This window comes from Octodon degus, unplaced genomic scaffold, assembly GCF_000260255.1.
Source record: "Octodon degus isolate 3935 unplaced genomic scaffold, OctDeg1.0 scaffold00093, whole genome shotgun sequence".
In the NCBI taxonomy this organism is placed as follows: Eukaryota; Metazoa; Chordata; class Mammalia; order Rodentia; family Octodontidae; genus Octodon; species Octodon degus.
In genome coordinates, this window is record NW_004524669.1 from 807,057 (window position 1) to 821,221 (window position 14,165).

The 14,165-nt window shown below is 42.5% G+C and overlaps 1 protein-coding gene across 1 annotated transcript; it reads left to right on the forward strand.

The window, feature by feature from the left end:
- Window positions 1–4,226: 4,226 nt before the first annotated feature.
- Window positions 4,227–13,204, forward strand: Tm4sf1 (transmembrane 4 L six family member 1). Its single transcript, XM_023722875.1, has 5 exons — window positions 4,227–4,568; window positions 6,044–6,133; window positions 6,221–6,366; window positions 10,460–10,640; window positions 12,400–13,204. The coding sequence occupies exons 1-5, from the start codon at window positions 4,392–4,394 to the stop codon at window positions 12,412–12,414; spliced, it is 609 nt and encodes a 202-aa protein (XP_023578643.1). The 5' UTR covers window positions 4,227–4,391; the 3' UTR covers window positions 12,415–13,204.
- The last annotated feature ends 961 nt before the right edge of the window (window positions 13,205–14,165 follow it).

The window sequence follows — 14,165 nt, forward strand, 5'->3', positions numbered from 1 at the left end:
CTTTTCTTTTTTTTCTTTCTTTCTTTCTTTCTTTCTTTCTTTCTTTCTTTCTTTCTTTCTTTCTTTCTTTCTTCTTTCTCTTTCTTTCTTCTAGAGACAGGGTTTCTCTACGCAGTTCAGGATGGTCCTGAGCTCATTTTGTAGCCCAGACCGGTCTTGAACTTGTAGTGATCCTCCTGCCTCTGCCTTCCAAGTGCTGGGATTACAGGCATGCATCACCACGTCTGGCACAGGGAGTTTTTCTGTAACTGTAGCAATCCTAACATTTAAAAATTCTCAGGAAAGATAACTCCAACATATGTCGTGGGGAAAGAATCTCAGAAAAGCAAAGATAAAGCATCGTACATGGAGTAGCTACTTCTTACCTGAAATAATAAGTGACATTTACTGAGAGGTTGCTAAATGCCAAACGTCTTCAGGTTTCCACAGGTTGTTGACTCGCTTCTGGTTACCAGCATCTGTGAGGTTGACTGTTTGACCAATGTGTGCCAGAGCAGCTCTCCTAGTAGGGTCTGCTTCGTCCTCCACCACTTCCCTTTTCTGCATTACCTGAGACACTCTGTATTTGACTTATTTGCTATTATGTTTGAGTTGTCTCTCTCCTTCTGATAGAATGGATATTCCTCAAAGGCAGGAATTTTATTTTTGGTTTATGTTGTATTCCCAGAACTTAGAAAACGTAAGAAAATAGGAGCTCAATAAATATCACAAAATGAATTAATAATAGAAACAAGCACAGAATGGATAATGACTCAAACTAATGCAAATAGCCTGGCAGTAGCAGATCTGGGAGCAGTGAGGAGAGGAAGTGAAAGAGTTTTGCCATTAAGTTCGGGGTGCATGGAAAGGAACAGCAGAATTGAGGTTGGGGGGCCTTTCAGAACTTCCAGTGGTACAAACAGTCCGATGCACCACACACGTCACAGGTTGGCCATCTCTGGGCTGGACCTTCCACTTAGTAAGAGGGGCTTAAAATCATGCTGACACACTCAGTCAACTACTTAACAATGCTCGCTTAGCAGTTATGATGTTTCAGGCATTTTTCCAGGACAAGGCAGAAGGTTCCTGCATTCAGTGGGAAGGAGGAAAGACAGACAATAGAAAAGGAGGCAAGGGGACACACAGAATAACTTTAGGGGATGCTAAGTTCTGTACCCATAATAGAACAGAGTGACGGAAAGTAACTTGATTGGGGCAGAACATCATGAGATCGGTCTGCAGAGAGGCACCCTCAAGAAGCTGACACGACTGAGTAGCTTTTATCCAAAATACCTGGGGGATCAGGAATGTTGCAATTCTGAATTCTGAAAAACTTTGCAATATTTTCATTACATAAGGAGATAGATATCTTGGGACCCAAGTTTAAATACAAAATGCATATCCACACGATATGCACAGTCCGAAGGTAAATTTACACAATATTTTCAGCACACCTGTGTTTTGACTGCACCATCATGTGAGAAAGGTGTGGAATTTTCCATTTGTAACATCATGTCAGCACTCAAGGGTTTTAGATTTCTGCATGTTTTAGATTTCAGATTTTTAGATTAGGGATGCTCCACTCAGATGAGAACAGACTTCTGAAGGAAAAAGCTTTAGGAGAAGATGACAGTCTGAACAGGGAGAAGGCCAGCAGTGGATATGAGGCCCGGGCCAGGGGGGAAGAGAATCCAAACCCAGAAAGCACCTGCGTGGGTGTCTGTCCCTCATAGGAATCAGAGTACCTAGGGCAGGAGAAAGGCCAGGATCATCTCCTGGGCCAGATCTGACTGAGATCATAGCCAAGTGTCAAAAAAAAATTGCCCAGAAAAAACGCACTTGATCCTAAACCAGAAGCCTAACCAGAAAGGTCCCCACTTCTGCCGAGGTTAGGCTATCAGTTGCAGGACAGAGGCAAAAGGACAGCAGGTGGGCAAGAGGGAGGGACTCCTTATGGCAGGTGAATTTTGTAAGTTAACATCTGAAAATACCTTACACCCAACCTTAAAACTGCAATGTATCCACTCAGTTTGTGAGCCTGCACTGTTGGTGAGACCTGAGAGTTCTCTAGAGGGGCGGTGGGCCTCAGAAAGCATCTAATACAAATGACACTTCTGGGGCTCTGATTCTCAAACTTAGGGAACAAGTGACTCATTTCCAGAATGTTTGTTAAAAACACGTAGATTGCTGGTCCTTCCTTAAAAATCCCTATTCATTGTATCAAAAATGAGACCCAAACTCTTTGTGTGTGGTTTCAGGGTCCCCAGATAGTCCCCACCTAGAGAAATATGAAGAGGATCCACCAGTGGGCTTCAGTGGGTCATCATCCCAGGAAGATGATGAAAATTATATTTGATTAGGTATATGTACATTTCTTTTTCTGTAAAGAGGCTCAATATCACTACAAGATGCTCAAAAACTTGTTAAGAATTCCCTGCCAAGCAGTCAGTGGCCTGCCCTTTCTCTAGGGACCAGGAAGCAGTCCTGCACTATGACTTACCTGAGTTCATGAAGCTGGGAACATCAGAGCTGGCATCTCACTCTGGGCTTTCTCCTCCCAAGCCCCTCGCTCTTTTTTGTCTGCCCTGCTGACTGGGGTTGGGGGAGAGAGAAAGGAAGGGGACCTGAATATTAGTGGGCTAAGTAATCGAAGGATGGCTCTCCCCCACTTGGGCCCAGCCAGGACAGATGAATAGAGTAGAGGGTTAGAAGGATGATATCTTACTGAAGGGATGGGTGTCCATCCCTGGCCCCAGCCTCTGTAAGGTCCCATCTCTTAGCAGGACCACCATTGGGCAGAAGCCACATGCTCTACTTTTGGAGGTGTGGTGGTGACGGTGGTGCTATTACGAGCCTTTGTCTGGCATACCTGAACAGGAGGGCAGCTGCACACTTCCCTGCCGGCAGTCTCCGCTGATTTATTTCCTCAGCCCAGTCTGGCCTGTGACTCACTCCTGTTGGGAAGCTCAGGCCACACTTCTCCTTGGGCTCCTCTCCGGGTCCAGCCCATGGCACTGACCCCAACTGCCTCTACACTTGCTTGTGCATCCTGCCTTCTCCTTGTAGGACCAACCTTTCACACTCGGCCTAAGCCTGAGTTTCTGCACTCGCCAGTCTCACTCACATCCCTCTTCTAATCTAACAGCATCCTGCCATGACTGCTTCATTTAGTTCTGTACTTTATAACCTGCCTTGGTGATGGGACCTCTTCTGTTGTGGTCCCACCCAGCCGCTCTGGTCTCCCCCTCATCCTGCTGGCTAGAACAACCTGCTCTTCAAGGACTAAATTTATTTGGTGTTCAATTTCTTTTTTTGTAATATAATCACATAGGAATGAGTTTCCCACCTCATCTCTGCCTTTACGTGGGGAGCCTGTGAAATCATGTCTCAGATCTGGCAGCGCAGACCCCCTCTCCTCCTCGTGTCCTGCTCAGTGGGGTCTGGGTCTGTTACTCATCATTCATTCTCTAAAACTTGTTCCCCACTTGATTTACAAAGTCTCTTGTTTTTGCCTTTTTGCTTCCTTTCATCTCCATTTCTTCTTTTACCTCCTTTTATTGTTGCAGAATACAGCGGGCCTTTGTTGGCCCTTCCCGCATCGCTTTGCAGGCCAGCAATACTCAAGAACGTGTAAGTGCCAGAGTCCCTCGTGTGGCCTGATGCCCTTTCAGCGTGGTGCAGATTTCTTCTGGAGTCGGACATCCAGGAAAGCTGAGCACAGACTCCGCCCAACAGAGCTTGCTGCAGGCAAAGCAACAAGGTCTGCTCTGTGATTTTCCCAGCAGCCTCTTCAAATCCATGGGTGACAATTTGGACACCTTGTCTTTAACAAACAGGGAAATGAGCTCAGGGTTTGGGAAACTTGCCCCAGGTCACAAATTAAATTAGTGCCGAGGTGGCAGTGAACACACAGCCCTAGAATGGAAGTTGTCCAGAAAGAGGGTCACAGCCGGCTGTCTTTGAAAGTCTCACCCAGGGAGGTCCTGCCAGCGACACTTGGCAGTTACTGGAAAATCCTGTAGATTTTCCTGTTGATTCTCTATCCTGAGAAGGAATTGAACAGTGAATTCCTTCTGGAGAATTAATCATTCTTCTTTGTTGCTTGTGACTGAGGCTGTTTCTCATGTCCTGCCTCTGGTTTCGCTTGTCCCAAGGATTGCACTGAAGGGCGGGGCATCCCCCACATCCCTCCACCCCAGCCGGAGCCGGAGCCCATGGCCAGGACCAATGAAAGCAAAGTACCTCATCCACCAAGTGACTAAGAACTCTCCGTATTTAAGAGGGAGCAGAAATGGGCTGAGAGTAGCTTCTGTTTTCTCCACAGACAAGCACACCCTCATCTGATTTGGGGTGTCAGTGAGCTGGAGAGAGAGAGGTGGGGGAAACCTCACAGGCTCCTTCCTGCTACCACCATGTGCTATGGCAAATGTGCCCGGTGCATCGGACACTCCTTGGTGTGGCTCGCCGTCCTCTGCATTGTGGCTAACATTTTGCTTTACTTTCCCAATGGGGAAACAAGGTATGCATCTGAACACAACCTCAGCCGCTTCGTGTGGTTCTTCAGTGGCATTGCAGGAGGAGGCTTGCTGGTAAGTCACTCAGAATTACCACAACTTTTAAGAATTTTGTCCTGCTACTAGAGCTGTATTTTCATGGAAAGTTTTCTGTGATGCATATTTCCAAGTCCAGAGTTTTTGTTGTTGTTCAGTTTTTTGGAAGCAGATTATGTAAAGGTTGTGATAGATCTTTTATTCATTTCATTAGATTTTGTTGTTTCACAAAATCCTCTAAGAACTAAACACATGCTAACTCTTTTTACAGCTAGAAAATAGATACTTTCAAGCAAGATTTGAGACTAGCGAATTTGTAGTGCTAGACTGAGCAGTCACTTAACATTTTATCTTGGGAGTAGGAAAGTTTGACTGGTTCTAAATCAACAGTTTTGGATTAAAACTACCTGCTGTTTATTCACAGGCATCTGTAATAAGAAAAAACTAATAAACGGAGTACTGCTATTTACAAAGAACTGTAGCATTCTGAGGGTGTGGTAACTAGGAAAATCTCACAGGTAGCAGCGGATCAGTGTCTGCAGCTCATAGTGGAATGTGTTGTGTTTTTCAAGGCTTGTTTTTAATTGAAGTGAGAGGAATTTGCTCACCATGCTGGGAGCTGAAATTATTAGCTTCAACCCCAGCATGGAAAGAATGTGAAAACTTGCACTTGGTACTTGAAAATGCTGGGATTAAGAATTTTAAAGAGAAATTTTATGGAATTGTTAGTATCATACAAAATATTTTTTCTTGGTCAATTACGAAACATTGAAACATTTAAGTCTAATACTGTGTATTAACTTGTGGCATAGCAAATCCGTTTTGAATTTAAACATGACTATTATGTTAACACAATCCTTAATACCTACATAATTAATATAAATTAACATAATTTATTACAGGTGAGAATGTAATCTTTAACGTAACATTGTACTTGTTTCGGTTTCTTTTGGCTTTGAACTTCAAGTATTTCACACTTATCTTGCTTAAAAGGTTTGTTGTCATGTCAAAACAGTACATTTATAGCTTCAGATTGAGTCTGTTTATTATAGATTGAATCCTGCCCTCTTAAAAATATTCAGTTATTCTATTTAAGAACAACTGAATATTTGTTCTCTCCATCACACATATTCTACATTTGACAGTGGGGAGAAGTCAGATTTAAAGACTGCATTTAGTAGTTCTCAGGGAGAGTTTAGTTTGTACCTGGACATTGTTATGAACTTAAATGGAATAAACACATTTATGAGTTAGTGTTTTACTCTTCCTGCTCTGCAGTTTCACCCTGGAGAATACTTTGACACATTACATGAAAATAAGCAAATACTGTAGAGGGGTTTTTTTAAGAAGTTTTTTTTTCCTCTTTAAACTTTCACATTCTTTGAAATATTTGATTAACTTAATCAAAATCAGTCAACACCATCAGAAGTAAAAATATTTTACCAAAGTTGCTTAACCTGACCCAAGCGACCCCGGGAAGGACAATGATTTTAATTTGCTTGCCTCCCAACCAGATGCTCCTGCCTGCGTTTGTCTTCATTGGGCTGGAGGAGGAGGACTGCTGTGGCTGCTGTGGCCACGACAACTGTGGCAAGCGATGTGCGGTGAGTCTGGCTGCTCGGGGATGTGACCTGGTCTCCAGGTGCAGCCGCAGGATGCTTCAGCCCTCTTCTCCTTTCTCCTTTCTCTAGATGCTTTCTTCTACATTGGCTGCTCTTATTGGACTCTCAGGATCTGGCTACTGTGTCACTGTGGCCTCTATGGGCTTAACAGAAGGACCGTGGTGTCGTGATTCTCTCGGACATTGGAACTACACCTTAGCTGGCACTGAAGGACAGTACGTAAATGTTCTCCAGCTATATCCATCACACATGCGCAGTGGCAACCCTGTCACATTAGGTGGTCGGTTCACCCAACTGCTCAGCGCTTCTTCACACTGACTCAGACACAGGGCAGGCACTAGGTGGCCAAGCACAGGTGGCCAGTTCCCAACTGGACAATTTCTAAGTGCTTTTTAGTAGCTCTACTGATTCTGTCTCCATCATAAACCTCTGAAGGTGCTTCTACTCTTACTCCTATTTTACAGATGAGAAAAGGGAAGCCCAAAAACATGACATAATTTAACCAAGGTCAGTTATTTGAACCAGGCAGTTTGCCTGTAGGGTTTGTGCTCACATGGCATTTGTGTTACGCTGGAGCAACTGGTTGATTAAATATAACACACTTTGTCAGAAAATATTATAGAACCTTATGTAGCAAGAATAGCAGTTAAATATTTTTTAAATGTATTTAGTGCAGGGTCCACAGGGTCTCACTACACAGGTCAGACTCTTAGTGATCCTCCTGTTTGCAGCTTCCCAAGCGCTGGGATTATAGGCACACGCCACCATGCCCAGTCTCAGTCGCTGTCTCAGTGTGCCCCGGGGCCAGGGCCAGCATGGCACACCTGGGATCGAACTCCGGTGCCTTCTAAGCAGGTGCTTTAGTCCACTGAGCTATCTGGCCAGCCCCAATAGCAGTGATATGAATTTAATCAAAACCCAGAGCAAGTCATACACCCACCATCACACATATACACGTTCATATATAATATCAAAATTATGTATATCACACCCTTTATTTTAAGTTAATAGGATATAGAAGAGAGGTCTTATTCACAACTTTAATATCAGGACACATGAAGTGATTCCATTGTTTTATGCTGACAATTACTTTCATTTAATTATGAAGGAAGGAACAAAAACAGGAAAGCTGATGGAAACTGATGTGTGTGGAAATAAATGAATCATATGGGCCTTTAGCAACAGTTGTTTCTAAGTGTACTTTTTCCTGATTTTAAAGGAAATCCTTTTAAAGTTGAATTTTAAAAGGTTCAGTTTTGGGATTTATGAAGGAAAAGAATATAATAAATTTTAATACACATATTATTCAGAGTATCCGCCTCCATGAATTGTAGTGTAAGTGAAGTTGGATACACACACACACACACACACACACACACACACACACACATTTTCCCCCATGAGATAATGAGGAAAAGGTGAATGGACCTCTCTGCATTTTTGTTCCTTTTTCCATAAAATATCAAAGCAGCTGTCATAAGCATTAATGAGCTACATGGGGCGCTTCTGCAGAGGCCAACGCTCCGTGAGCACTGCCACTGTGAGGTGTTAATGTTACCTGCTAATGGTACCTCTGAAGGAAAAGCGGACTTTAGGAGTTTAAAGTTTTAGTGTTCACAATTGTCAGTACTGAATACACTACCACAAAATTATCATTCACATATGCACAAACATACAAAACGGTTGCATGAATCTGCCTCTTAAATGTTATAATTTAAGAGCCGGCAAGATAGCTCAGTAGACTAAGTGCTTCCTCAGGCAAGCACAGGGACCAAGATTTGATCCCCAGACAGGGATGGAGGTTCGATCTCTGGCACCACATGCCACACTGGCCCAACCCCTGGGCACACTGAGCCAGCCATAAGACTGGGCATAGTGGTGCATTCCTATAATCCCAGAGCTGGGAAGGCTGAAAACAGAAGGTACACTATTAAGTCCTAACTGCACAGTGAGACCCTGTATCAAATACATTTTTTTAAAAAGTTATAATTTAGGTACCAAGAATGCAGGGAGTTGTATCACTAAACATTATTAGTAGCTGCTTGCATACCTCTCCCATTATCTGCTCTAGCTTTGTAAGAAACTCTTCCTCCTCTCCCTCCTCTCCCTCCTCTCCCTCCTCTCCCTCTTCCTCTTCCCTTCCCCCCTCCTCTTCCTCCCTCCTCTCTCTCCTCTCTCTGCTCTCTCTTCTCTCTCCTCTCCCTGTTTCCCCTCCTTCTCCATCACCCTTCATCTGAACTTGGCCAGGGATTTCAAGGTAGGATTAGCTCTCACTAATCAGCTAATCAGCTAGTCACTGATTAGCTGACCAATAGTCACATGGAGTCAAAAAATTTTCTGACACTGTGATCTGAAAATAGACAGATTTGTGCTCCACTGACTTGCAGAGGGCCAGGACCAGAGGGAGAGGAAACTTTAAAAGAACATTTTTAACCATAGGAATGGATCTCTAGATGGCTTAATGAACTCTTTCAAAGTTAGGGCTCTAATTCCAAGTCCCTTTGTTCTACTGAGGCAACAGGAAATGATAAGAAGATTGTGCCAGGCTTCTTTGTGGAGTTAAGTCAATCCTAGATTTTCCCATATGATTAAAGTCTATTTCATTAAGAATCAAATGGTAAAAAGAAAGAGAAAGAGAGATTTAAAAAAAGAGGGGAAAGTAAAAGGGAGACTATTAGAGAGGAGAAAGAGGATCAGGGAGAGAAGAAGGACAGGCATGGGGTAACAGGAGAATGGAAATAATCAAAGTATGTTACATGCAGGCGTGACTCTGCCAAAAGGCAGCCCATGGTTCGGCATAACTGACAAATACTAATACAATTCTAAGAATAGGAGGCTGCACTAAAGGGCTGAAGTTTTAGGAAAGGAATCAGAGGTAACTTCTTTCAGACAAGACAAGTATCCGTACACTTAGCAATTGTCTCAGGCCATGTACATGTGCAATTAGGTATGATCTTACCACATTGTGTTAATGTTTCAAAGTGGCTTCAGGTTGTTATTTGTCATTCCATTACCTTGAAAATGTGCTCAGTGCATGCGCATGCTCTGTCCTTCTGGGGCAGAGCCGGGGCCTCATTCTCCGCTGTGTCCCCAGCTCTGACTCCACGTGGATTTCATGCAGAGGATTTAGTAATCTCTGTTGAGTGAGCAAACGTCATGTGCTTCATGCCATTATGGGTGCATGGGTACCTCATACAAGTAAAAACGTTTCCAAGTAGTTGGATTTAATCCTTCTGCTTCCTGTTGCAAAATAACTTACTCTTTAACAAAAAAATGATTTGTTCAAAAAGATCTCAGCTGAAAACTCTAGCATATTGAATCTCCACACTTGGCAGAAGTTGAATAATTTTCAAAAAGAATGAATTGCATTTTAATGAAATAGTCTAAAGCTTAAAAAGAACCAATATAAAGGGATTGTAGCTTCTAAATAGCCTTTCGCCATTGTCCACAAGGTCCCACCTTTCACACAGATAACAATTAAGCAACAATACATTTGAGAAACCAGGTAAAAGAAATTTTCAATTCTGCTATCTTAATACATAATTAGATTTTACTTTTCCACGTATAGTTAGTTCACATCCCCACACATACATGAATTTTACCTTAAACATGGCACAAATACAGTTTGTACTTTTATTTTTTGTCTACAGTAATTTATGCCTCTAGGGAATAAAACATTATTCTAAGGTAAGGATTTCTAAGCACAGAATCCTATATTAGGAATCGAAAGTTTTAAGTGTTTTTTTTTTGTTTTGTTTTTGAGATAGTATTTCATTGTGTAGTTCAGAATGGCTTTGAACTCACTCTATAGCCTAGGCTGGCCTGGAAATCATGGGGACCCTCCTGCCTCAGCCTTCTGAGTGTGGGGATTATAAGCATGTTGGCTACTATGCCCTTCTAATTTTTTTTTAATTTTTATTTATTTATTTATTCTGTGGGGGGGGCCAGCTCAGCCCACCAGGGGGCGGGGCTGGCTGGCATGTGGTGCTGGGGGATTGAACCGCGGTCCCTGTGCTTTGCCAAGCTTGTTCCAAGTAGGTGCTTTAGACCACTGAGCCATCTCTCCAGCCCTACTATGCCCTTCTAAACATTTTATTTTTTTTTTTTAATTTCATGTTCATCACTATAGTAAAATCTGAGTTAAATTTCTCTATTTTGTGGAATGGTATGTTCTGGGAAAATCAAACAAAGGATATTAAGCTAATTAATCTCCTTTATTTCTGAATAAAAATGATCACACCAAAAGGCAGCTTGTGATATATCCCCTCAGGAGCATCATATGTCAGAAGTTATGTTTTGTATCCACAGGTACCTTCTGGATAGTTCCACCTGGTCCCAGTGCAAGGAACCCAAGCACATTGTGGAGTGGAATGTAACTCTGTTTTCTCTCCTCTTGGCTTTTGGAGGAATCGAATTCATCTTGTGTCTCATTCAAGTAATAAATGGATTGCTTGGAGGCATTTGTGGCTACTGCTGCTCTCGCCAGCAGGTAAGAGCCTGTGTAAAATGCCCTGGGTTGGCCCTTGTGTTTCAGTTGTCCTAATGCACCATTCTTTTCATCAAAGAAAAAATGGCAAAGCCAACCATGCTCAAACTGGCACCATTTATTCTTCCCTCATCTCTGGCTGTGCTTCGGTACCATTCAGTTTCTCCCTCACTAATAAGCTTGCTTGAGTCTCACCGTCACTGGATTACCTTGGTTCTCTGAAGTTGACTCTCTATGAAGAGATGCATTCTGTGTACGACACTTTCACCATAGAACCCACTAGCCCTGCCCTGGTTACAGAGATGCAAGAGATGTCCGAGATGTCTTCTCCTTTACCTGCTCTCCTGTTCTTAACACACAAGTACTAGTTAATTGTATTAATTACATCAGACACTATGTTAAACTCATCTTTCAGATAGCACTATGATTCAGAAATTAAATATTTATGTAGGAGACCCCCCCCCATTGGGTAGTAACACGCTTTAATGCCAAAGCTCGTGGTCTTAACATGTATGCTACACTGCTGCTCTGATGAATTTTCTAAGGTTCCTTCCTAATAAGGAGTCAAAAACTGTCCAAGCAGCCAGGCATCCAGAAGCACTAGTAACCTTTGAGTAGCGGTTATGAAAAGCTTTTCAGTGCGAAAGAAAACCAGGAAGCACTTGTTTCCTGAGGATATGATTTAGGAGAGAAATATGCATTTGTGCATAGCAGGGAAAGTTCTTTTTTCTTTATCTTCCTAAAAGATATATATTATTGAATTGATGGAAGTCCAGCTCTGGTCCAGTTTTGGGAAGTGGTTTGTTTTCACTCTTATTCTGTCAAACATGATTAGGCAAACAGAAACTTGTTCATTTATATTTTCTGAACCATTTTTTCCTCTAGTCCCAGGTCTTTTACCTTCCTTTGATAATGAGAGAAAAACCCAGTGAAAACTAAAAGTTCATTGCTATCATGAAAAACTTTGCTGTAAATAAATGGAAACTTTCTATAATTTTTGAGGGAAAGTTAATATAATTAATATAGTTTTCCTTAGTATAGTTAATCAGTGCAACAAGATAAATACTTTCTTTAGGATACTGCCAAATTTCCAAGAATATGAGTGGGAAACCATCAATATGGAGATGTTTGCAGGCCACATATTTAGGGAGGGGCAGAGAAAAATTCTTTCAAGATTACTGAACACAGTCTATATTTAGCTTTCCAATTCCTACAAGGCAGAGTTTAAACTCGGTGGGTCATTTTTGGGGACAGACATAACACTTCAGGGACTTGGCAAGGAGTGACACCTCCCATGACCTGAGGAGCAAATACACTATGTTCCCATCCTAGTCCCTGTAGGGATAGCTTTTCCCAGATACTGAGATTGGTTAGCTCCGATTAGAGGACAAAAGACACTTTGAAAGGGCAGGAGTTTTGAGTGTAGGGGAGCCCACAGCACTTTATTTGAAAGGTTAGCTACACTGAACCCACACAGGGCAAAACTCCCTGGGCATTAGCTTCTAAATCCCCAAGAGATTAAAGCCCCAGGAAAACACACTCAAACCAACCTGCCTCAGTAGCTTGCAGCCTTTGCTGGGGAAGACAATGGGCCTGGTTTGTTTAGAAAACATTTTGCAAGCATTGTGTAGGCCCTAAGTGTGGTTGCCTAAAGCTCTGGGAAAGTTAAAGTTGTGTTTGCTCAAATAGGAGTGTAAAGGTTAGAAATGCCACTGCTTCTTTAGCCTGATTGTCACTAACACACATTTCATTTTCTTCACAGCAATATGACTGTTGAAAGAACCACCTAAAGACAGAACAATAAGCTTCCTCTACTTCCTTGTAATTTATACATTGTGCTTGTAATATTGTAAACCTTTGTACTAGTGTATCATACTCCCCATATTCTACTTTTATAAAACTGTATAAAGACTGGCATCTTCACATGTCAGTATCTGAACTTGGCAAACAAGCTTTTTTTTTTTTTTAAGGAATGGGAAAACCGGAGTACTGGGGCTAATTTACAGACTGACAAGCCTGAGCTTTATCTGAGATAAACTTTGCAATGTCTAGGATAAAAATCCCACTCCAATTGCAACTGTATATATGTGTATGCATTTTAAATGAAAGATGTCTAACTTAAGACCAAGAAGAATCCCAGCAAGCTAAAAAGATGTTGCTTGTCACTGTTCGTATGGTGTTTCCCATTTGTACGCCTGGATACCTCCAGCCAGGGGCCTTCGGAACCGTTTTAGTTCTGTGTGACATGAACTCTTGCCTGGATTTGGAGGCCTGGTTGAAAATACTCCATGCCCAATGAAGGAATCAAAACGCAGTGCTATAAGTTGCTGTGAGTCCTACCAGATCCTAACTGTTTTTTAACATGTACAAAGCTTTTTGTTCTTCGAAGGAGGATCAAGTGTTTAAAGTGGAAAAGGCCAGGAAAACCAGGCAAGCAAAGAGATGGGAAATGGATTAGAGCAGATGATCAGCATAGTGAGATGGGAGGGGAGTGAGGGTGGAAAGCCCACGGGGACATTTCCCCTAAACTTGATCATGTACCACAAAATAAACTATCAAGTACTATCGTGTTGTTGTTTAATTTCAGAGTCCTTGGTGTAAAGTTCCTCCTCTGTTTGCAGCAGTAGGTCTCATGGCCCCTAAAACTAAGGGCCTCTTGTCTCTGTTTTTTGTTTTTTGAATTTTTTTTATTTTTTTCCTTTTTAATGTATTTGGCACAGGGTCTCACTTCACAGCTTGTACTCATAGTCATCCCTGTTTCCAGCCTCCCCAGTGCTGAGATTACAGGCGTGCACCACCACACCCAGACACAGTAGCTGGCTTAGTGAGCCCAGGGGTCCCTGCACTTGCCTAAGCAGGTGCTTAGTCCGCTGAGCTATCTGGATTTCTCTTCATCATTCTTTCTTCTTCCACCTTCCTCTGCTATCCATAAATTGTCAATGCTGAGTGATCCCTTGGGGCCTTTCGTCATTTAGGTAACTTATTTCTCAGGGATGCTCTTAGCATCAGCCTCCTGCAGGAAGGAGAGAGATGTTTTCTCTTTTCGTATACAGAATTAGGTTTGGGGAGTGATAAGACTCCCTCACCTGTTGGCAATTCTCCACAGAAATGTTGCTTTGGGTATCCATTGTCTGGGTAATAGACAAGAAAGCTCATAAAGAGGCCCCTGGCTGTTTGAGAGGGCCGCTCTCCTCCCTGAGGCAGATCTTGCCTGAACATTCTAAGCCAAGAGTGGGGAACTGTTCAGCACAAACTAACAAACTGTAACCTCAAACCCACTTTCATGTTTCAAAATGCCAACACTGCAGTGAAACCTGAATATCTGATAGTTGGCCTCTGGGGTGATTTGGCTGACTGAGCTGAGGAGAGGACTGTGCTTGCATGCGGCAGGCTCACCATCACGCTCAAAGCTCTCTTGCTCTGTGGTGTCCCCAGCAGTCTGGTGAAATCTGCAGATTTTTTTCTCAGCATAATAATTTATAAATACATAAAATAAAACACATAGAATCATTAAAACCCCAACATAGC

Bases quoted from the DNA above. Each gene is read 5' to 3' on its own strand.
- Tm4sf1 (XM_023722875.1), top strand. From the start codon at position 4,392: ATGTGCTATGGCAAATGTGCCCGGTGCATCGGACACTCCTTGGTGTGG. The intron at 4,569-6,043 runs GTAAGTCACTCA...CCTCCCAACCAG, and splicing joins TTGCAGGAGGAGGCTTGCTG to ATGCTCCTGCCTGCGTTTGT. The intron at 6,367-10,459 runs GTACGTAAATGT...TTGTATCCACAG, and splicing joins TTAGCTGGCACTGAAGGACA to GTACCTTCTGGATAGTTCCA.